Source organism: Liolophura sinensis, chromosome 9, assembly GCF_032854445.1.
Source record: "Liolophura sinensis isolate JHLJ2023 chromosome 9, CUHK_Ljap_v2, whole genome shotgun sequence".
Taxonomy (NCBI): Eukaryota; Metazoa; Mollusca; class Polyplacophora; order Chitonida; family Chitonidae; genus Liolophura; species Liolophura sinensis.
The window spans coordinates 3108511-3134289 of record NC_088303.1 but is presented as its reverse complement, the minus strand read 5'-3'; the positions used below and the strand labels follow the sequence as shown (position 1 = coordinate 3134289).

Below are 25779 nucleotides of genomic sequence, written 5' to 3'. Positions count from 1 at the left end.
ACAAGCTCACTAGTCATGCCTATCACAAGCTCAGTAGTCACACCTATCACAAGCTCAGTAGTCATGTTTATCACAATCTCAGTAGACTCCTATCACAAGCTCAGTAGTCACGCCTATGACAAGTTCAGTAGTTATGCCTATCGCAAGTTCAGTAGTTATGCTTATCACAAGCTCAGTGGTTACGCCTATGACAAGCTCAGTAGTCAAGCCTATCACAAGCTCAGTAGTCACGCCTATCACAAGCTCAGTAGTCACGCCTATCACAAGTTCAGTAGTTACGCCTATGACAAGCTCAGTAGTCACGCCTATCACAAGCTCAGTAGTCTTTCCTATCACAAGCTCAGTAGTTATGCCTATGGCAAGTTCAGTAGTTACGCCTATGACAAGCTCAGTAGTCACGCCTATCACAAGCTCAGTAGTCTTTCCTATCACAAGCTCAGTAGTTACTCCTATCACATGTTCAGTAGTTCCTCTTATCACATGTTCAATAGTTCCTCTTATCACATGTTCAATAGTTACTCCTATCACAAATGATGGGCATCTCCTAGCACTAACTGGGTTTAAGTCACCTGTGTGCTAGTCTTTGTTTCTGTCTCCATGATAAGATGGAAATTGGTGTTAAGACTTAATCATTTATTCTTGTGTTGAACATCAGTATGTTCTATGCAGTGTATGGACAGCTGTATGGGGGTAATTTTATGAGCCAGTCGCTTAATTCCAAGGCGTGAAGACTCTTTTTTTTTTTCTTTCAGTTATATCTGCCGCACTGATCCAGCAGATGTGGCCAGGGTGGAGTCAAAGACCTGGATTACCACCAAAGAGAAATACGACACTGTCCCTCATGTGAAGGAAGGAGTGAAGGGAATCATGGGCCAGTGGATGTCTCCTGAAGACATGGCCAAAGAGATGGACAAGCGGTTCCCTGGCTGTATGGCAGGTGAGTGTTAGCTGGACAGTCCTGACTGTGTGGTAGGTGAGACTGTTGTTAGCGGGACAGTCCTGATCCTATATCACAGGTGAGATCAGTGTAAGCGGGACAATCCTGACCATGTGTGGCAGGTGAGACCAGTGTTAGTGGGACAGTCCTCACCGTGTGGCAGGTGAGACCAGTGTTAGCGGGACAGTCCTGACCATGTGTGGCAAGGGAGACTGTTGTTAGCTGGACAGTACTGACCATGTGTGGCAGGTGAGACAGTTGTTAGCTGGACAGTCCTGACCATGTGTTGCAGGTGAGACTGTTGTTAGCTAGACAGTCCTGACCATGTGTGGCAAGTGAGACAGTTGTTAGCTGGACAGTCCAGACTATATATCACAGGTGAGACCAATGTTAGCGGAACAGTCCTGACCATGTATGGCAGGTGAGACTGTTGTTAGGGGGACAGTCCTGACCATGTGTGGCAAGTGAGACTGTTGTTAGCTGGACAGTCCTGACTGTGTCGCAGGGGGGACTGTTGTTAGCAGGACAGTCCTGACCATGTGTGGCAGGTGAGACTGTTGTTAGGGGGACAGTCCTGACCATGTGTGGCAAGTGAGACTGTTGCTAGCGGGATAGTCCTGACCATGTGTGGCAAGTGAGACTGTTGTTAGGGGGACAGTCCTGACCATGTGTGGCAAGTGAGACTGTTGTTAGGGGGACAGTCCTGACCATGTGTGGCAGGTGAGACTGTTGTTGGCTGGGCAGTCCTGACTGTGTCGCAGGGGGGACTGTTGTTAGCTGGACAGCCCTGACCATGTGTGGCAGGTGAGACAGTTGTTAGCTGGATAGCCCTGACCATGTGTGGCAAGTGAGACTGTTGTTAGCTGGACAGTCCTGACCATGTGTCGCAGGGGGGACTGTTGTTAGCTGGACAGTCCTGACTGTGTCGCAGGGAGGACTGTTGTTAGCTGGACAGTCCTGACTGTGTTGCAGGGAGGAGAGTGTTGTTAGCGCGACAGCCCTGACCATGTGTGGCAGGTGAGACTGTTGTTAGCTGGACAGTCCAGACCATGTGTGGCAAGTGAGACCAATGTTAGCTGGACAGTCCTGACCATGTGTGGCAGGTGAGACAGTTGTTAGCTGGGCAGTCCTGACTGTGTCGCAGGGGGGACTGTTGTTAGCTGGACAGCCCTGACCATGTGTGGCAGGTGAGACCAATGTTAGCGGGACAGTCCTGCCCATATGTGGCAGGTGAGACTGTTGTTAGCTGAACAGTCCAGACTATGTATCACAGGTGAGACCAATGTTAGCTGGACAGTCCTGACCATATGTGGCAGGTGAGACTGTTGTTAGGGGGACAGTACTGACTGTGTTGCAGGGGGGACTGTTGTTAGCTGGACAGCCCTGACCATGTGTGGCAGGTGAGACCAATGTTAGCTAGACAGTCCTGACCATGTGTGGCAGGTGAGACTGTTGTTAGCTGGACAGTCCCGACTGTATGGGAGGTAAGACCAATGTTGGCTGGACAGTCCTAATTCTTTATCACAGATGAGACCTGTGTTAGCTGGACAGCCCTGATCCTGTATCGTAGGTGAGACTGGTGTTTGCTGGACAGTCCTGATTTTATACCTTTTTTTTCAGAAGCTATTTTTCTTAAGGTCAGAAAATAAATCTCATAAAATCTATTACTGTCAGGGGAACTGGAAGCAGATCTGTTTCAGTTGAAAGACAACACACACTGCTTCAAAGTGATGGTATAGTGGTAAGTGAAAGTTTGTTGACTAGAGTGGGGGCCTCCGTGGCTCAGTTGGTTAGCGCGCTAGCGCAGCGTAATGACTCAGGAGTCTCACCAATGCGGTCACTGTGAGTTCAAGTCCAGCTCTTGCTGGCTTCCTCTCTGTGGGTTTCCTCCGGGCTCTGCCCGGTTTCCACCCACCATAATGCTGGCCGCCGTCGTATAAGCGAAATATTCTTGAGTGCGGCATAAAACACCAATCAAATAAATAAATAAGTTGTTGAATAGAGCAATAAAATATGGATGGTATGCAAGTGCGAAAAGTGAAACCAGCATAACAACTTATTTATGGCAGGTGCTTTAGTTGTTTGTTTTTTCTGACCAGGTCGTATGATGTATGTCATCCCATTCAGCATGGGCCCCATAGGCTCTCCTCTCAGTAAAATCGGCGTCCAGCTGACGGACTCTAACTACGTGCTGCTGTGCATGAGGATAATGACCCGTGTGTCACTTCATGTGTGGGAGGCGCTCGGTAACGGGGAGTTCGTCCAGTGTCTTCATTCCATGGGATGCCCCAGACCTCATCAGTGTAAGTGACTCACATCCATCTTACCTGTATGGCCTTCAAGCAGGAAGAAAAGACTGAAAATAATGTCTGTGTTGACCTGTAATGCTTCACTGAAACATGCAGCCACAGTTATTGTTCATATGACGGTACAGATTATCAGTACTCGGTGCTTATATGTTGTGTCCACAGAGAAGATCTGTGTTGACTTGTAATGCTGTACCAAAACATGCAGCCACAGTTGTTGTTCATATGACCATACAGATTATCAGTACTCAGTGCTTGTATGTTGTGTCCACAGAGAAGATCTGTGTTGACTTGTAATGCTGTACCAAAACATGCAGCCACAGTTATTGTTCGTATGACCATACAGATTATCAGTACTCAGTGCTTATATGTTGTGTCCACAGAGAAGATCTGTGTTGACTTGTAATGCTGTACCAAAACATGCAGCCACAGTTATTGTTCATATGACCGTACAGATTATCAGTACTCAGTGCTTATATGTTGTGTCCACAGAGAAGATCTGTGTTGACTTGTAATGCTGTACCAAAACATGCAGCCACAGTTGTTGTTCATATGACCGTACAGATTATCAGTACTCGGTGCTTATATGTTGTGTTCACAGAGAAGATCTGTGTTGACTTGTAATGCTTCACTGAAACATGCAGCCACAGTTATTGTTCATATGACCGTACAGATTATCAGTACTCAGTGCTTGTATGTTGTGTCCACAGAGAGGATCTGTGTTGACTTGTAATGCTGTACCAAAACATGCAGCCACAGTTGTTGTTCATATGACCATACAGATTATCAGTACTCAGTGCTTATATGTTGTGTCCACAGAGAGGATCTGTGTTGACTTGTAATGCTGTACCAAAACATGCAGCCACAGTTATTGTTCATATGACCATACAGATTATCAGTACTCAGTGCTTATATGTTGTGTCCACAGAGAAGATCTGTGTTGACTTGTAATGCTGTACCAAAACATGCAGCCACAGTTGTTGTTCATATGACCGTACAGATTATCAGTACTCAGTGCTTATATGTTGTGTCCACAGAGAGGATCTGTGTTGACTTGTAATGCTGTACCAAAACATGCAGCCACAGTTATTGTTCGTATGACCATACAGATTATCAGTACTCAGTGCTTATATGTTGTGTCCACAGAGAAGATCTGTGTTGACTTGTAATGCTGTACCAAAACATGCAGCCACAGTTATTGTTCGTATGATCGTTCAGATTATCAGTACTCAGTGCTTATATGTTGTGTCCACAGAGAAGATCTGTGTTGACTTGTAATGCTGTACCAAAACATGCAGCCACAGTTGTTGTTCATATGACCGTACAGATTATCAGTACTCGGTGCTTATATGTTGTGTTCACAGAGAAGATCTGTGTTGACTTGTAATGCTTCACTGAAACATGCAGCCACAGTTATTGTTCATATGACCATACAGATTATCAGTACTCAGTGCTTATATGTTGTGTCCACAGAGAGGATCTGTGTTGACTTGTAATGCTGTACCAAAACATGCAGCCACAGTTGTTGTTCATATGACCATACAGATTATCAGTACTCAGTGCTTATATGTTGTGTCCACAGAGAGGATCTGTGTTGACTTGTAATGCTGTACCAAAACATGCAGCCACAGTTATTGTTCGTATGACCATACAGATTATCAGTACTCAGTGCTTATATGTTGTGTCCACAGAGAAGATCTGTGTTGACTTGTAATGCTGTACCAAAACATGCAGCCACAGTTATTGTTCATATGACCGTACAGATTATCAGTACTCGGTGCTTATATGTTGTGTCCACAGAGAAGATCTGTGTTGACTTGTAATGCTGTACCAAAACATGCAGCCACAGTTGTTGTTCATATGACCGTACAGATTATCAGTACTCGGTGCTTATATGTTGTGTCCACAGAGAGGATCTGTGTTGACTTGTAATGCTGTACCAAAACATGCAGCCACAGTTATTGTTCATATGACCATACAGATTATCAGTACTCAGTGCTTATATGTTGTGTCCACAGAGAAGATCTGTGTTGACTTGTAATGCTGTACCAAAACATGCAGCCACAGTTATTGTTCATATGACCATACAGATTATCAGTACTCAGTGCTTATATGTTGTGTCCACAGAGAAGATCTGTGTTGACTTGTAATGCTGTACCAAAACATGCAGCCACAGTTATTGTTCATATGACCGTACAGATTGTCAGTACTCAGTGCTTATATGTTGTGTCCACAGAGAAGATCTGTGTTGACTTATAATGCTGTACCAAAACATGCAGCCACAGTTGTTGTTCATATGACCGTACAGATTATCAGTACTCGGTGCTTATATGTTGTGTCCACAGAGAAGATCTGTGTTGACTTGTAATGCTGTACCAAAACATGCAGCCACAGTTATTGTTCATATGACCGTACAGATTATCAGTACTCGGTGCTTATATGTTGTGTCCACAGAGAGGATCTGTGTTGACTTGTAATGCTGTACCAAAACATGCAGTCACAGTTATTGTTCATATGACCGTACAGATTATCAGTACTCAGTGCTTATATGTTGTGTCCACAGAGAGGATCTGTGTTGACTTGTAATGCTGTACCAAAACATGCAGCCACAGTTGTTGTTCATATGACCATACAGATTATCAGTACTCAGTGCTTATATGTTGTGTCCACAGAGAGGATCTGTGTTGACTTGTAATGCTGTACCAAAACATGCAGCCACAGTTATTGTTCGTATGACCATACAGATTATCAGTACTCAGTGCTTATATGTTGTGTCCACAGAGAAGATCTGTGTTGACTTGTAATGCTGTACCAAAACATGCAGCCACAGTTATTGTTCATATGACCGTACAGATTATCAGTACTCGGTGCTTATATGTTGTGTTCAGTTGTTGTTCATATGACCATACAGATTATCAGTACTCAGTGCTTATATGTTGTGTCCACAGAGAAGATCTGTGTTGACTTGTAATGCTGTACCAAAACATGCAGCCACAGTTATTGTTCATATGACCGTACAGATTATCAGTACTCAGTGCTTATATGTTGTGTCCACAGAGAAGATCTGTGTTGATTTGTAATGCTCTACCAAAACATGCCGCCACAGTTATTGTTCATATGACCGTACAGATTATCAGTACTCAGTGCTTATATGTTGTGTCCACAGAGAGGATCTGTGTTGACTTGTAATGCTGTACCAAAACATGCAGCCACAGTTATTGTTCATATGACCATACAGATTATCAGTACTCAGTGCTTACATGTTGTGTCCACAGAGAAGATCTGTGTTGACTTGTAATGCTGTACCAAAACATGCAGCCACAGTTATTGTTCATATGACCATACAGATTATCAGTACTCAGTGCTTATATGTTGTGTCCACAGAGAAGATCTGTGTTGACTTGTAATGCTGTACCAAAACATGCAGCCACAGTTATTGTTCATATGACCGTACAGATTATCAGTACTCAGTGCTTATATGTTGTGTCCACAGAGAAGATCTGTGTTGACTTGTAATGCTCTACCAAAACATGCCGCCACAGTTATTGTTCATATGACCGTACAGATTATCAGTACTCAGTGCTTATATGTTGTGTCCACAGAGAGGATCTGTGTTGACTTGTAATGCTGTACCAAAACATGCAGCCACAGTTATTGTTCATATGACCATACAGATTATCAGTACTCAGTGCTTATATGTTGTGTCCACAGAGAAGATCTGTGTTGACTTGTAATGCTGTACCAAAACATGCAGCCACAGTTATTGTTCATATGACCATACAGATTATCAGTACTCAGTGCTTATATGTTGTGTCCACAGAGAAGATCTGTGTTGACTTGTAATGCTGTACCAAAACATGCAGCCACAGTTATTGTTCATATGACCGTACAGATTATCAGTACTCAGTGCTTATATGTTGTGTCCACAGAGAAGATCTGTGTTGACTTATAATGCTGTACCAAAACATGCAGCCACAGTTGTTGTTCACATGACCGTACAGATTATCAGTACTCGGTGCTTATATGTTGTGTCCACAGAGAAGATCTGTGTTGACTTGTAATGCTGTACCAAAACATGCAGCCACAGTTATTGTTCATATGACCGTACAGATTATCAGTACTCGGTGCTTATATGTTGTGTCCACAGAGAGGATCTGTGTTGACTTGTAATGCTGTACCAAAACATGCAGCCCCAGTTATTGTTCATATGACCATACAGATTATCAGTACTCAGTGCTTATATGTTGTGTCCACAGAGAAGATCTGTGTTGACTTGTAATGCTGTACCAAAACATGCAGTCACAGTTATTGTTCATATGACCGTACAGATTATCAGTACTCGGTGCTTATATGTTGTGTCCACAGAGAAGATCTGTGTTGACTTGTAATGCTGTACCAAAACATGCAGCCCCAGTTATTGTTCATATGACCGTACAGATTATCAGTACTCGGTGCTTATATGTTGTGTCCACAGAGAAGATCTGTGTTGACTTGTAATGCTGTACCAAAACATGCAGCCACAGTTATTGTTCGTATGACCATACAGATTATCAGTACTCAGTGCTTGTATGTTGTGTCCACAGAGAGGATCTGTGTTGACTTGTAATGCTGTACCAAAACATGCAGCCACAGTTATTGTTCATATGACCATACAGATTATCAGTACTCGGTGCTTATATGTTGTGTTCACAGAGAAGATCTGTGTTGACTTGTAATGCTGTACCAAAACATGCAGCCACAGTTATTGTTCATATGACCGTACAGATTATCAGTACTCAGTGTTTATATTTTGTGTCCACAGAGAAGATCTGTGTTGACTTGTAATGCTGTACCAAAACATGCAGCCACAGTTGTTGTTCATATGACCATACAGATTATCAGTACTCAGTGCTTGTATGTTGTGTCCACAGAGAAGATCTGTGTTGACTTGTAATGCTGTACCAAAACATGCAGCCACAGTTATTGTTCATATGATCGTACAGATTATCAGTACTCAGTGCTTATATGTTGTGTCCACAGAGAGGATCTGTGTTGACTTGTAATGCTGTACCAAAACATGCAGCCACAGTTATTGTTCATATGACCGTACAGATTATCAGTACTCAGTGCTTATATGTTGTGTCCACAGAGAAGATCTGTGTTGACTTGTAATGCTGTACCAAAACATGCAGCCACAGTTATTGTTCATATGACCGTACAGATTATCAGTACTCAGTGCTTATATGTTGTGTCCACAGAGAGGATCTGTGTTGACTTGTAATGCTGTACCAAAACATGCAGCCACAGTTGTTGTTCATATGACCGTACAGATTATCAGTACTCAGTGCTTATATGTCTGTACTGCATCAACTCTGGAGTAATGTAGCAGTTTAGTTAACCCCGGGCCTTCCTTTTCTATCAGCACACTGGATGAGTGACAAAACTTTATTTATCTGGGTGAAGACCCTCCACTGTTCCAAAGAGTGTAATTAGGGTAAAAACCTACAGGTCAAAGAAAAGAAAAGAACCATTATACCATTTGTATGAAAGGTGAGAGAAAAAGAAAAGGTAGAGGAATCTGAGTAGAAATGTCCAATGTGTCACAAAGTATACGGGCTACACTACTAATTTTGAACAGAGACAACATGCATTTTACACGGCCGAAAATCTATAAATGTACTGGCAATAAAGGAGCATAAAACTTAAACAAACTATCTCATTTAACAACAGTAAGAATCAAAACAAGTCAGAGAACAGTGACAGTGCCGTTATTACAGCTTACGTATCCGTGCATTTAAATCAAGGATAACATTGCATAGCTGTTGCAGCGCTGAGTTACAGTATGCAGACCTACGAGTCATTTACATTATAAAGAATGAAAATTGTGCAGGAAGAAGTACATGCATAAAAAACACAAATTTTACACCTTATATATGCAGTGAACTTACACTGTTCATGGCGCATCTTTCACAGGGGATTATGTAGGGAAAAGTTTTAGGGATTTGTGGCGAAACCAGCTAATCTTGAGTGGCTGGCTGAGAAATGTAGCGAGCCAGACAGAAGAGTTACACAAAAACAAATTGGCATTACCATGTAACAGTACAATGCCCACAGAAAGGATAATTATCTAATAATGTTTTAAAAATGCATGTTGAAATGTTATGCATGGTGCGCTCAAATTTCTGAAATGCCTGTCATTGGAAGGTCCATTTGAATGTGAATGTCCCTTTATACATTTTGCAGATTTTTGAAATCTGTAAATATTTTTTGCAAAGTATGGATATAAATTTCTGATGCTTTAATATTTGCTGCCTTATTAACCATTGAATTGTTTTTTTCCTTGAAGTCAAAGTAGTAAACCATTGGCCATGTAATCCGGAGAAGATCTTGATTGCACATTTCCAGAAGAGCGAAAGGTTGCCTCTTATGGTAGCGGGTATGGTGGGAATTCCCTGCTCGGAAAAAAGTGCTTTGCTCTACGAATTGCCAGTGCAATTGCCAGAGATGAAGGCTGGATGGCAGAACACATGTTGGTTAGTACAAGAAGGCTTCCACTAGTGCAAGAAACCACTGGGCAGAGTAGCTTAAAAAAAAAAACAATAAAAAAGCCTTAGTATGTCAAAGAATGTTAATAGTGACCTAAATCTGCATGAGGAGCCAAGGTTCCTCCAGGGCATGGAGGTTCCTCCAGCCATGAGCATGACCTCCATCGTGTAAGTGAAATATTGATTTTGGCTGAAAAATTACAGTCAAAGGTAGGAATGGTCTTTGCAGGTTGTCATCCTACACACGTTACTTGTGTATAGGTTGTCATTTTGATGCATTCTTCTTACAGAAAGTTGAAGATAATTAAGAGATGTTGTAGAGCTTGAATTGCCAGAAAAAACATTTGTGATATAAAATAATTTCATTACCTTAAATGCTTTCAAAGTTGCTTTATCGGGGGGTGGGGAGGGGGGAATAATATATAGATTTTTTTAGTTTATATTTTATTTATTTGTGTGTACCCAAAGTTGTAACTAACATACAAAAATTGAATTGCTTTTGGCCATTACAGATTATGGGCATCACAAATAAGAAAGGGGAAGAGAAGTTTGTTGCTGCTGCATTTCCCAGCGCCTGTGGCAAGACCAACCTAGCAATGATCCAAGCCACCTTACCCGAGTATCAGGTCCGCTGTGTGGGTGAGTCTGATTATACCTGTCAGCACATGTACATGTAGGCATCGACTTGGTTTCGTTAGGCCTTAACCTGCTTTCTTCAGGTATTTTTTAACCTGGTCTTCATAGGCTGTAACCTGGTTTCCTTAGGCCTTAACCTGGTGTCCTTAGGCCTTTATTTACCTGGTGTCCTTAGGCCTTAACCAGGTTTATTAGGCTTTTATTAACCTGGTTTCCTGAGGCTTTTATTAACCTGGTTTCCTTAGGCTTTATTATCGTGGTTTCCATCAGTCTTAATCTGGTTTTCTTAGGCCTTAACTTGGTTTCCTCCACCCATAAATCTGCCTACTGTCCTGTAAGACAGTCAGTCCTGAGTACATGGTACAACACCAGCAGTAGAAATTAATGATTAAACATATGTTTACATGCAAATGATCTCAAATACTTCACAAAAAAGTGCATTTGTTAAAGTCAAATAAATGTAACAAAATATTACTTTTGGTAATAAAACTTACATTTTCCCAGTAGGATAATAATCAACCATGAAAAATTATTCATGTGCGTCTTAGTCACGGGAAAAGTTTGGGGGTCATTTACTGCAAGTGGCACCCGTTGTGGTGTCATGTGGTGTTGTCTGCATATCATTTTAGTCATAGTGCCCAGTAAATATGTCTGTATTTGGATTGGTCTGGTGCAAGGAAGATACTGTCATTATGTGAGCTAAATATTGTTTAAAGTGATATTACAATAAACAAGGTAAAGATATTGTTGAAAAATAAATTGTTTAAAAGTAAGTTACATGATGGATGAAATGTCACAGGATTTCATAGGATCACGTAATTCTTCCTCCATTTACTTGATCTAGACTCTCGAGTTTGGTGTAGAACAAGTAAGTTGACCTATAAGATGTGCCCATTGTTGTGGCCTTTGTGTAGGTGATGATATAGCCTGGATGAAGTTTGATGAGAATGGCGTCCTCCATGGCATCAACCCAGAAGCAGGTTTCTTTGGCGTGGCACCAGGCACTAACTATAAGACCAACCCCAATGCCATGAAGACATTCCAGAGCAACTCCATCTTCACTAATGTGGCTGAGACAGCTGATGGTGGCTTCTTCTGGGAAGGGATGGAAGATGAAGTGGACAAAGTGAGCTATGTAGCCATGCAGCACATCCCCGTATATATAACTCAGGGGAACAGGCCTGAGGCAGTGGCAGCAGTGGGATAAGTCAAAGTGAAATCTTTTTAACAATAATTCCAGGGGATAATTTTCTTCATTTGGCATACAGACGTAGTCTTTCTTTTATAAATCCTTTTCATGTATTGTTTAAGCTTGGAAAGTTTGCCATAGTGGTGAATGCAAAATAGGTAACAAATTCTAGACATGCTAGTCATTGTAAGATCATTTCTTGAAATACCATCCAGTACAAGGTGTTGTGGGGGCTTGTGTATTTCTGTTGTAATTTTTGGCTAATTCTTGTTCTCTTGTGCAGCATATTAGCATCACAACATGGCTTGGTGAAAAGTGGAGAATTGGGGACCCAGGATTGGCAGCCCACCCCAACTCTCGATTTTGTGCCCCAGCTAGTCAATGCCCCATCATTCACCCCAAGTGGGAGGATCCTAAAGGGGTGCCAATCAGTGCCATCATTTTTGGTGGGCGTCGACCAACAGGTGAAGAGAACATGACATGTATTTTCTGCCTAGATTTTCAATGCTAGTTCAACACTTGAAACATTCAAAATTGTCTACTTACTGTTTCCCAGATTAAAAAAAAAATGGTTTATGAGAGTTTTAAAATTTTCCAGATGCTCATTGTGCCATTTTTCTCTCAAACCTGATATTATTTGTACATCTCTGCCCATTGACCGATCAACAGCAGACAGTTGACATATCCCATATGACCTAATTAACATTTGTCATACATCTGTTAACAGTGCTATTGTCAGGGTTCTGTGAAGGACAGATACAGCAGCATGATTCACATTCAGCAGTCTTAATTTGGAATCTACAAGATTATTTGTAGATCTGATATCTACTTTGGTGTAAACAAACCAGTGAGTGGTTGTCTCTTCTTGTCCCTTTCACACTGTAGAGGTGATGCAAGTGATCAGGATGCCAGCCCAGTTGTTTACTTATGTAGGTTAAATGAAACTCCACCGGCAAAGCAATCGGGAAACCGAGCATCAGAAATATTGGTGTTACAGGCCTCACAGGAGCGACGGTTTGTCTCAAGGAAATCTCCCACTGCAGAGAGCTGTTTTATGGGTTGCTGAGCATACAAACTCACAAACCTGACTAAACTATTTTATCATCTTCCCTTATAGGTAACCTGACTAAACTATTTTATCATGTTCCCTTATAGGCATAACTTGTGAACATGGCCGCTGATCTGTCGATTTCTCTGCCTGTGACAGAAAAGATGACTTCAGTGTAGATTTACTTACTGCCATCAGTGGTTTTTTATTAGACCAGGTTTTTTTGGTGCAGTACTCAAAAATATTCCCTGTCATTCCTTGAGCCTTTGATGTGCTTGTATCTCACCTACTGTTCATTTTCCTCAGGTGTGCCACTGGTGATAGAATCTAACAGCTGGGAGCATGGAGTGATGCTGGGAGCCTGTGTCAAGTCTGAGGCAACAGCTGCAGCAGAGTTCAAAGGTGAGAAGGTTGTGTCTCAACCCTACAGTATAGAGTTGCTGTGTAGCTGTACACCTGTCCATCTGTCTTTTAATGCTGGCTGTAAGCATTTGATTCAAGTAGGTCGCAATTTGTTTTAAATGTGTGGTTTGAAGGGTTATTATTGAAAACCACCAGTGCCTGGGAAAATAATCTCTCACTTGATTGGCTGGAGTAATATTAAAATGTTGGCATGGTGGAGCAGGAAGTGTTTTTTTTTTTCCATTCCCACTTCCTTACCCATAAAACTGAAGGTGGTTTCTCCTTCCACTTTTCCCATGCCTACATTAGTGAGACTGGAGTAAGCGTCTCTTCTCACTTCCTCGATGTATTAAATATCCATGAGATTGGAGTGTAGAGTTGAACAGAATCCTTTGAAATCAAGATGATAAAGTGGTGTACAGAAAAATTATTTTGATCTTGGGACAATTTCACAAAAGGCGTTATTGGCTGGAGTCCTAATTTAAGAGTTATATTGTTTTATATTATTGCTTCGTAACCTAATATTTAATGGATATTCATTGTTTAAGCCTTGTGGACCAAAAGCTCCTGAAAATTTTAATGTGTAATGCATCAGTCTGTTTGTGCGGAATGTAGTGATGAATATCTTGTATTGTCATTGCAGGGAAAAAGATCATGCATGATCCTATGGCCATGAGACCTTTCATGGGTTACAACTTTGGCAAGTACCTGGATCACTGGCTGGGCCTGAACAGACCTCCTCACAAGGTAATCCACAGGCACCTGTGTGTGGCATTACACTGCTCTTGATAGCTACATATCTTCTCCTGCGTGTTTGATGCAGTTAGCAAGATTGGAAGTTGTCGCTTGTAATTGTCTCTGTCACATCCTGTACAGTGAAACTTGGCAGACATCAGCTGAAGAACACTCCACTTACAGTCTCAGCATTGTCACAAGGAACAGTTAGTCGGTAATGAGACAATGGATCAGTTGTTCAAATCTAGCTCCTCGTTTGCACAGTGTTATGTTCATTAACTATGACTACAACAATATTGTGCTTACACTGTATATTAGACCATTTATCTCATTTGCTACCACAACGTCATACAGCCCTCACTACTGCAACCCTGTTCACCGCTTGGTCCCCAGCAGGCCACAGCAGAAATACAATTTTGCACTAAAAAAATTAGAAGTTTTTGTTTTATGATTTTTGGATAATTCCACCATCAGATATTCGGTGGCAGTTGGTTTTTTTGCTCTGTGAAGCGTGTAAACATAAAATTAATCACTTTATTAGAACAATGTATCACTCGATTTGAGTAAAAATTGCGTTTCCATAGTTCGCGTTGTTGTTGTTACCGGTACAGTTTCCGATAGTTCAAGTTCGCGTCTCTTGTTAATTCTGGAGCGCAGTTGACCTAAAATTAATTCCTCTTTGTCAGAAGACTCTTCCATGTCGCTGCTAACATGTGAAACCGAAATATCCGAATCGAAATCGTCTCAAATGTCTTTATTTATAAAGCCCTGGAAATCGTCGGCTGTACTTGAGGCCGCCATTTCGGCAAACGCCTGAACGAAAGTCGTCGAATTTTCTCCACATTTTTTCGCGCCTTTTTATCGCTTACAACCATTGAAAATCTACAAACAAGGTTCGTGTGGCATCCATAGGGTCTAATGAGGCAGTATTTGACTGGTTTAGCTCCCAAAAAATCCCATTTTCCCTGCAAAAATTGACCAGTCAGAGTTTTTTTATGCGTCTCAAGCCGCTTGAGGGGAAATGAAGTACCGCTCGCGAGGACCAAGGGTATGGCTAGGCTGCGGCTAAAGCCGCTCCCGAGAGTGAATGAGTTAAAGACTACTTGTCTTTCACCAGTATGGCATGCAAGCTTGTACAAAGGGTAGAACTCCTCATCAACTTGCCAAAAGTTGGTTTTTACTGCGGGCACTCAGATTTCCTGAACCAATAAAATTACCACCATAGCAAACATTTCTTGTACAGCATTTAGCAACAATAGAGCCAAATTTAAATCCAGTTTAATAATTTCTGACTTCTTTCCTGCCTGAATTGATATCCTGGTTGTCTAAATGCAAATATGCCAGGTTTTGTCTGTTGTACTGTAGATTTGACATCAAGCAATTCATTCTAAAGCTATACAATGAAAACGAAAAAATTACCGTTGTATACAAGGACTAAAGATTTTGGTTTTGCCTTCCTCAGATGCCAAAGATCTTCCATGTTAACTGGTTCCGCCTTGACGAGGATGGTCAGTTCTTGTGGCCTGGATTTGGTGAGAACATCCGTGTGCTGGACTGGATCCTGCGGCGCTGTGACGGCGAGGACATCGCTGTCCCTTCTCCCATAGGCCTCCTGCCTAAGAAGGGTAAGATCATTGGGTGATCCTATAGCTGGCCTGTGTGGAGAAGTCTGTGGAAGTTTTTATGTTAAATGTTAAATCTATGGCTGCTCTGCAGTCAGTAGTGCGCCATGTTGATGCTCGCTGTATTACAGTCAGTTGTACATTGTGTGGTCAGACATTTATAATTAGGGATCTACGCAGGTACATGTAGTCCTGCGGGACACCCGTTGAAATCGTTTGGATTATTATTATTGGGGATCCGCACAGGTAGTCGTGCGAGACACCTGTTGAAATCGTTTGGATCACTATTATGAGGGATCCACTCTGGTAGTCCTGAGAGACACCTGTTGAAATCGTTTGGATGTTTTTTATTAGGGATCCACTCAATAAGTCCTGAGAGACACGTATTGAAATCATTTGGATCATTATTATTAGGGATCCACACAGGTAGTCCTGAGAGACACCTGTTGAAATCGTTTGGGTGTTTTTTATTAGGGATCCACTCAGGTAGTCCTGAGAGACACGTGTTGAAATCATTTGGATCATTATTATTAGGGATCCACACAGCTAGTCCTGAGAGACACCTGTTGAAATCATTTGGATCATTATTTTTAGGGATCCACTCTGATAGTCCTGAGAGACACCTGTTGAAATCATCTGAATCATTATTATTAGGGATCCGCACAGGTAGTCCTGAGAGACACCTGTTGAAATTGTTTGGATCATTATTATTAGGGATCCACACAGGTAGTCCTGCGGGACACCCGTTGAAATCGTTTCGATCATCATTATTAGGGATCCACACAGGTAGTCCTGAGAGACATCTGTTGAAATCATTTGGATCATTATTATTAGGGATCCACTCAGGTAGTCCTGAGAGACACGTGTTGAAATCATTTGGATCATTATTATTAGGGATCCACTCTGATAGTCCTGAGAGACACCTGTTGAAATCGTTTTGATCATTATTATTAGGGATCCACACAGGTAGTCCTGAGAGACACCTGTTGAAATTGTTTGGATCATTATTATTAGGGATCCACACAGGTAGTCCTGAGAAACACCTGTTGAAATCGTTTGGATCATTATTATTAGGGATCCACACAGGTAGTCCTGAGAGACACCTGTTGAAATTGTTTGGATCATTATTATTAGGGATCCACGTAGGTAGTCCTGAGAGACACCTGTTGAAATCGTTTGGATGTTTTTTATTAGGGATCCACACAGGTAGTCCTGAGAGACACCTGTTGAAATCATTTGGATCATTATTATTAGGGATCCACACAGGTAGTCCTGAGAGACACCTGTTGAAATCATTTGGATCATTATTATTAGGGATCCACGTAGGTAGTCCTGAGAGACACCTGTTGAAATTGTTTGGATCATTATTATTAGGGATCCACACAGGTAGTCCTGAGAGACACCTGTTGAAATCGTTTGGATCATTATTATTAGGGATCCACACAGGTAGTCCTGAGAGACACCTGTTGAAATTGTTTGGATCATTATTACTAGGGATCCACACAGGTAGTCCTGAGAGACACCTGTTGAAATCGTTTGGATCATTATTATTAGGGATCCACACAGGTAGTCCTGAGAGACACCTGTTGAAATCATTTGGATCATTATTGTTAGGGATCCACGTAGGTAGTCCTGAGAGACATCTATTGACATCATTTGCATCATTATTATTAGGGATCCACACAGGTAGTCCTGAGAGACACCTGTTGAAATCATTTGGATCATTATTATTAGGGATCCACACAGGTAGTCCTGAGAGACACCTGTTGAAATCGTTCGGATGTTTTTTATTAGGGATCCACTCAGGTAGTCCTGAGAGACACCTGTTGAAATCATTTGGATCATTATTATTAGGGATCCACACAGCTAGTCCTGAGAGACACCTGTTGAAATCGTTTGGATGTTTTTTATTAGGGATCCACACAGGTAGTCCTGAGAGACACGTATTGAAATCATTTGGATCATTATTATTAGGGATCCACACAGCTAGTCCTGAGAGACACCTGTTGAAATCATTTGGATCATTATTTTTAGGGATCTACTCTGATAGTCCTGAGAGACACCTGTTGAAATCATCTGAATCATTATTATTAGGGATCCACACAGGTAGTCCTGAGAGACACCTGTTGAAATCGTTTCAATCATTATTATTAGGGATCCACGTAGGTAGTCCTGAGAGACACCCGTTGAAATCGTTTGGATCATTATTATTAGGGATCCACACAGGTAGTCCTGAGAGACACCTGTTGAAATTGTTTGGATCATTATTATTAGGGATCCACACAGGTAGTCCTGCGGGACACCCGTTGAAATCGTTTCGATCATCATTATTAGCGATCCACACAGGTAGTCCTGAGAGACATCTATTGACATCATTTGGATCATTATTATTAGGGATCCACTCAGGTAGTCCTGAGAGACACCTGTTAAAATCATTTGGATCATTATTATTAGGGACCCACACAGGTAATCCTGAGAGACACCTGTTGAAATTGTTTGGATCATTATTACTAGGGATCCACACAGGTAGTCCTGAGAGACACCTGTTGAAATCGTTTGGATGTTTTTTATTAGGGATCCACACAGGTAGTCCTGAGAGACACCTGTTGAAATCGTTTGGATGTTTTTTATTAGGGATCCACACAGGTAGTCCTGAGAGACACCTGTTGAAATCATTTGGATCATTATTATTAGGGATCCACTCAGGAAGTCCTGAGAGACACCTGTTGAAATCATTTGGAACATTATTATTAGGGACCCACACAGGTAGTCCTGAGAGACACCTGTTGAAATCATTTGGATCATTATTATTAGGGATCCACACAGGTAGTTCTGCGAGACACCTGTTGAAATCATTTAAATCATATTGGATTTTGTCTGCCACCTGCAGCCTAGACCACTTGACGGATTGGCTTGAAATTTTACCGTATTATTCCCCCTGATACCTGATGCTGTGCACCATGGAGCCCGATTTTTTTCTAGGTCATGTGGTTTGTTGCATTTTATGAGATCATTTAAACATCTTCTTCTCAAGAACCACTGAACAGATTGTTCTGAAATTTGATATGCAGGTAGACTGTTGATGTTTGACAAAATCGCTGACGTTAGGTAAAAATTGTGAAAGTTCGCCATTCGTCTAAATTTTGACGTCAATACTAGTTTTTAAATTTTTTAAAGTACTCTGGTGTATTTTGGGTATGCTGAATCTGAATCTGGTTTTATTTTGTGTCTATCTTTGTAACTTTTTGAGATACAATCAAAAAGCTAAATTTAGCCTGTAAGTTCAGTGGACTGTACATGTAACTCGAGAACTTTGGTAGCTAGAAATCAGAAACTTTCACTAAATTGTAGCCCAAGACACCCGTTTCTGTAACGTATTTGAGCTACAATTCATAGTTTTCTTGCTAGAAGTGTTTAAATGACACATCCTTTTTTTCAAAATGCTCATTAACTTTGAGTTAACAGTTTCGCAACATATATATGATCTGTTGACTTGATGGGTATCCCAAAGAGGTTGTGCGCTTAGATATACATGTAGCTATACTGTCACCTCTTTGATAATGTAGCTATAACTATATTACAACGAACGAGGTGGACCCCGGCCAAAACTACTTTGCGGTTGTCATTTGTCTTTTATAGGAATGGATATACATGTACACCGTGTAAAAATGTGCTTTGGCAATACTTAGTAACATACATATATTGTAGCTATTCCTTTTATGGTTGTGATGTCTATGGTCTTTAGATATATATATGTTTTGTTTTGAGGTTGGAAAAACTATTTAGTAAAATATGTGGGGTAATATTTGTTTTTCCTTTCTTTTGTAATGTTTTACAGTAATCTAGACATTTAAGAAACGTACTGATACTTCGTTAACCCCACTGTTTATGCTTCTCTTGCTATGTACTGATCAGTGAGAATTAGTGTACACTCCTCTTGTTTAAGGTTCAATGAAGCTAGATGGATTGGAGAAGCCAGTTGACTGGGACACTCTCTTCAGTGTGCCCAAAGATTACTGGCTGGATGACATCCATGAGAGTAAGGCATTCTTCCGTGATCAGGTTGGCTGCGATCTTCCCAAGGTCATTGCAGAGGAACTGAGCAAACAGGAGGAGAGGATCAATAAAATGTAAAATTCAAAGCCATCTGACACTTGACACGTTGATGCCACACTGATTGTCGAGGTCATTTAATGTCTGAGACCAGATTTTAGCTCATGTTATAAGGACCTTGAAAAGTGAAAACAAACGACTGGAATCACAAGATTCCTGAAAGATGAAATAAAAATAACTTAATCAGTGTTGACTTCAGATATTGCATTATCAGCCTTTGTAAATCATACGCAACTTTTGACTCCACATAAAATCAGATGTTGGCTGTTAGCAAATTTCGCATTTTTTATGAAGTAGAGTGAGTGGAGTTTTACAAAACAGCTGTGGTTTTGTATGTATGTATGTATTTATATTGTAATGTTTGGCAAAGCATGTATACATGCCTGGTTACAAAATCGTGAGGCAATCTCATTATTACCGCCTACACAGTTGTAGAAGGTTTTGTTCAAACGGTGCCCATGGCAGGTATTACACCTGGGATGTGTATAATACATGTATTTGTGGAAAGCACTCTTAGATACTGCTACTTACAAAATGGCAGCTGTTGGTGGAGTTGGCTACACTGTACGGAGCCAGAATGATCATACTGAAATTGAATTTATGAACAGTCAATGGATGAGTTTGTGCAGGGTTGAAAGTTGCTGACTGATTAAGATGGGTAGTGATAAGTTGAGAAACCCCGAGTTAGAACTGGTACACCAGAAACTGCTCAGTCAATGTTCCATCTTGTGATTGTCCACGTATGTTATCGTGATTTGTCTTGTTAATGTAGGTAGTAGTTTGTAGTTGAAATATAACAATTATGTTTTGGACTAGGCATAATTTACAGTCTCAGTATTTCATCACTGTACTTGTGTGTTGTGAAAGTACAGAGAGATGTTTTAGTATGGCTGGATATTGTCTTGTCAGCTGTAGGGTCAAGTATTAACATGATGTCGTCTTTACTAATACATTTGAGAAAGATCATTGAATGGGGTATTTAGCATGTTTACTCTTTGTTACAGTATAAAAGTAGTACCATTTCAGGGTTAGTTTTGTGTGAAAATCAGCAAAAATATGACTGCACCTGTATACCGAATGAGTTTCTCTCACAGTACCAGCACTTCATGCTGAATTAAACTATTTAACCATTTTCTTTTGCTGCTAGTGCTCTTGTTTGTAATAATGTCATGTTAGTTTACTGATTATTGAAAACTATCAATGTGTGTGAATAGAAAAAATTTTCCATTTGGTTAGCATTGTCACATTTTCCCTGTCCTTTTTACAATTTCATCACTTGCGTATTATTTATTTCTTAGGAGGCAAGTCTCTCTCCAAACCCACATAGGGATACCTAAGAATTATACCAAACATGAACAATGAAAGAGAGAGCGGCTGTACCATCAAAACCGGCATGTAATATGTGCTATGTGATGTTAATGTCTTTTTTTTGTGAAGACTTTGGTGCATATTAAACCGTGGTATACAAGACCATGTACATGTGTACGGATATCGTGGACAAATGTCTGAACACTGGAGCAGGGATATTGAGTGATCTTACGTTATACACTTACTGAGAAGACTTCAACTGATACGTTATGTTGTCAGTGCCAGGATACGCATGCTACGCAGGATAGTGCTACATCTGTATTTCACCTGGGACTAATGTGACAGATCTGTTATGGTAGTTCCAGTTTGCGCTAACATGCAGCCTTAGCAGGTAGGCAGATTTCCAGGATCTGCTGAAGCTGAGTCATGAAAATTTTACAAAACAATTCTGAGAAAACATATTTCTAGTAGCTGGTGGGATACTTTAGTATCGATTGTATGGTTTTTTTATTGCACTATGCATAAGTTAGAAAAAATATCGTAACAATGTACCTAATGACCCACGAACAGTTGCACCGTTAGAGTAGGTGAATATAGCGACCCTAGAGAGTTAGGCTGATTTAGAAGCTGCTATATAGAAATTCTTGTATATAAAGATGCCTTTTTTGAATAGGCGAATTGCTGCCATGCTACATCCGTTATGAGAACTAGCAAAGGTGCAGTCTAAATGCTACCGTCTATGAAATCTGACCTGGCTAAATTTTACGTCTATTCAAACCACGGGTAATGTCATTGGAATGTCACCTGATGAAGCCATTGTGGTAATACTTACTTGGGTTGAGCGCAGTGACCATGTACGCAAACCACAATCACATCGCTCAATACTGCGTATACTCCCCGTAGGTTCAGACAGGTCGGAAATGTACAGCAGAATTGGGCGATGCTTATTCCGATGAAATAGTTCTCCGTTGAAGGCTTGTCGCCGATGTATAACTACATGTTGTGAATCTAAAGAATCCAGTATTTGAGACCACACTTATTACAGAAATAAAATCAGAATACCAGGTACTCTGTAGCTTATTTTTTCTTTTTTTCTTCAATTCACATAGTTGGAATTTGTTTAAGGGGTCTGAAAGAGTGAGATTAATAAATAGGGAGGTTGTGGATAACTAATTTAGGAAAGTGAAATACAGTTTGTGTGCTACAGTGACCACCTGTGTGTACAAGGCTGCCTTTTGCTATTAGAAGACGACAAAGTTTTACATGAAGGAGGAAAGCGTCGCCAAGGTGAAGGCCAGGCTCGGGTTTTCTCGAACTAGTGTCCACACGTTTATCTGTTGAGTTAATATGCCTTACAACACCGTACTGTAAAGAATGGTATTTCTTAAACGTTACTCGTCGTTATCCACGATATGAATTGATGATCAATGCAAAATAAGAGTTTAGCTCGTCGAGATCTGCCATCCTAAATGGAAAGCTAAGGATTTCAGCGACAAACCTGGTGCAAGGGGAGATAACGCTGATGGACATCTTGTGTATAATTTGGCTCGTGCACCCTCTGCAGCTTATAAGGTGCGATAATAAATATTTCTGCACCCCACAAAGTGCTGTCTCCATCCTGGAAGCTCGCGGCGAATATGGTTTCCTTAAGGTTTTTGATCTCGGCACATTGTGGCGTCGTCATATGTCTAGGTCAGCTTGGTTTCGTGGAAGTTCCTCCCAAAATAACAACGCGTTGGGAAGCCGAGTTGTGTAGATATATCTAGATAAGGTGCTTTCCTCGGTGTCCTGTGTTCACGTGTCCCTAAAGCCCAGTTGTGCAGGTTTACCACGTCCAGGTGCTTTCTCTAATGTCTTGTTCCCAAAGCCGAGTAGTGGAGATTTACCAGCTAAAAATATGTACACGCTCCTGCATGGGTAAAGTGGTTTCCTTGAGTTTGCCAAAGCCCACTCATGTAGGTAAATCCGGATGAAGTGTCAGCCAGGTGCTTCCAAAGCCCAGTACCAAGGCATCTGTAGGGGAAATAGATTTTCCAATTGATAGTAGCTCTTTGATCCTTTGCTCTCCTAAGTAACTAGGTTTATTTATTTTGATTTTCTCCAGTTCCTGTGCTCTTCAGACCGATTTGTGTAAGTATATCAGGGTAGAGCGGTTTGCAAAAGTCACTTGATCCCAAAGTCGGGTGGTCCTCAGACTCATTTGTAAGACTAGTTATACTCTCTTTATGCTGGAGAGAAAAAAAAAGCAGATTGATTTCATCAAAAAATCAGCTTACCCTGAGCTAAAATGTAGAAAGTTTATATTTAAAGCTACGCGATACCTGAGCTTCCAAATCCGACTCATCTACAGGAAACCTTCCGGACCGGGTTTCATCCCATTGACCCGCTTTCTGTACTGTTCTCCGGCCGTTGGTCGATATGTACAGCGCTTGTATGATAGTTAATAAGTGGACAATAACATGGTTTTTTTGGAGATGAGTGCCTTCCATCAGTGTAGTAGTTTGGGTGGCACGTGTTTGAAATGTCGTCATTTACAAGTACTTGCTATATAAAGGTCGGCTGCATGTGTACTCGGCATGCACCCATGTGTACTCCACCTATAAACCTGACTGCCGTTTGAAATATTCTTAAGTTAAATCAAAATAAAAAAGTCAGAAATCATCAACAAATAAAGAATTCCTTTTCAGGGGGCCATGCAATTATACACTATGCAATTATCCCTCAAGTTATGGAATATGAACAAAAAAAGCGGAGAATGCATGGGTTGTATGGCAACGTGCATAAACCTTCGATTCTGGCATCGCTTGAAATGAGAATAATGTTCAGTCGCACCGTTTTTACTTAAAATTACATGATCTGATGTACAAGTATTTATACATGTAAAACTAATCGTTTATTATATGAAATCTTTTTGGGGTCGGGAAGCGAAGTGGACGGAGTTCTATGACGGCATTTTTGAGGTGTTGGCAATTGTTACCGATTTACCAAAATAGTTCCAGTTTTATACAGTGCTGACGCAGTGTGCTTTAGCATCTCATTGAGGTTTACTTCTATTGGGGTTTGTAAACCCGCCTAGAGCATCGCTATTGTGAAGCACAATACTTACTTCATAAAATACAGGTCAAATTATGTCTTTTTTTTTTACAATGAAGTTTAGTGTTGTATGTTTGCAGTCTTTAGCTGCATGATACAAAATGGTCTCACTTCCTGTGATGCGGCCAAGCTGTTGTTTAAATAAATCTTGGTTGCGGATAACATTAGCGAGTAGCTAACTCAATTTTTTTGTCGGAAAATGTCGGGAGAAAAACATTGCCGATTCAGTCCTCTGCTAAACCAACACCACACATTCAAAACGTGACTCCATCAATGCATACCCTGTCACTTTCGTTCTCTCTTATAAGATATAATGGTAACACAAACATTTGTGCCATGAAGACCATGTGCTGGCCCATTCGTTTCATGCATGGGTTTTAAAAATGCCTGTAAAACCGCTTGATTAATGAACAAACGATGACGTAGTACCTGTCTAGAAGTTTTGTAGTTGTGTTTGTCTGGCGTGTCAACCTCTGAGCTCAAGTACGCTAACAGACGTCAGTACATTCCGAGACATCCCCCTGCTGAGCTGCCAAGTAAGGTTATATTTGCCACCCGGGCCCGAGTTCCTGGAAGAACACTCCCATTGTGTGAAGAATGATGTGGTTATCCCACCCTAAGAGCTCCCGGATGTCGGCTCACTGGTACAGACTCTTACAGTGAATACTGTCAGTGTTTACATGGGGACCTTTGTCCGTTAATAACAAATTCAATGTATCAAAAACATGCCTGAGATGTACCACACCTGTTTCTGTCTGCAACCGTGCATGCTACAGACAAAATCATGTACATTCATATGGGAAGGATTATGTGTAAAAAAAATAGAAAGTTCCGGAACTGCCCGAATGAACGTGTTTGATCTAAAAGAAACAAAGCATACAATAACATTCAGTCTTGTTTGCGGGCTTCTCATTTGTCAGCCTGACCATCTAGTAGCGAGCGTTTTCACATAGCGAATGGCAAAAAGTCGGTGGAATACACCGCCGCCTTCACCTCATCCACTTTAACTCCGTGACTGTGTCATTATATACATCCACAGCATTTAGTGAAAAATGATGGCAGTTTTGTTTCTTAACTCACTCGTTCATTTTTAATGATGTCTTGAAGGCAATTTCGTGATACGAAATTCAATTCAACACCCCAAAATCAACACTTATTTCCTCGTCTTTGCCCCTTTATATCCTCCATTGGATTACGTATTTTGTATGGATTCAGCAACCTCTATTATATAGAAGAGATTAATTATCGATCATCAATTCCAAAGCCACTGACCACCATAACAATGAGCCTTTCCCAGCCAAAGTCATTCGGGTCTGTACTGTGTAGTATGTTGTTCTTTTCCGACTTCTCGTGTTGTGACGTGTTGTTTGAAAGCTCGTAACGTATTACCTATGCACTGCAAGAACATACTGGGCAATCCAGCTTGGAGCAGAGTCGCCATTGCACTGTAACGATGTCTCATTTTCTAACCGTAACTGCGTAAATCACAAATAACGTATATACAGTGTGAATGCACGACAGTGTACAAAGAGAAGACAATACATGGAACACCATAATGAATGAAATGTTTATTTCATTTTCCTCCTCATATTAATATTATTGCTTTTATTAAAACCTGTTGGAGAATCTTGGTTTTTACAAAGATAGCAGATAAGAAGATGATTTTCTCTGATGAATCTATTCTGTTTATACCTGTGCATGTAAGTATCCGTGTTCTCGTGATCGTATTATATTTCATTGTGAATGTTTGTGACACCGTACATGGTCTTGGATGCCCTCCAGCCATGCCATACGCCGAGAAGAAGGAAAGCATACGATGTGTTTGTCGTTTGATCACGCCGTACAAGTACGTAGATACATGACATA

At 41.0% G+C, this 25779-nt stretch overlaps 1 protein-coding gene across 1 annotated transcript in view; it reads left to right on the top strand.

The window, feature by feature from the left end:
• Window positions 1-20987, top strand: part of LOC135475180 (phosphoenolpyruvate carboxykinase [GTP]-like) — a 32840-nt gene extending 11853 nt beyond the window's left edge. The window contains 11 exon segments of the mRNA XM_064754969.1: window positions 753-937; window positions 3037-3240; window positions 9569-9619; window positions 9622-9755; window positions 10280-10406; window positions 11318-11529; window positions 11876-12056; window positions 12947-13042; window positions 13686-13789; window positions 15240-15402; window positions 19346-20987. Coding sequence (XP_064611039.1) covers window positions 753-937; window positions 3037-3240; window positions 9569-9619; window positions 9622-9755; window positions 10280-10406; window positions 11318-11529; window positions 11876-12056; window positions 12947-13042; window positions 13686-13789; window positions 15240-15402; window positions 19346-19533 — 1645 coding nt within the window. The 3' untranslated portion in view covers window positions 19534-20987.
• The last annotated feature ends 4792 nt before the right edge of the window (window positions 20988-25779 follow it).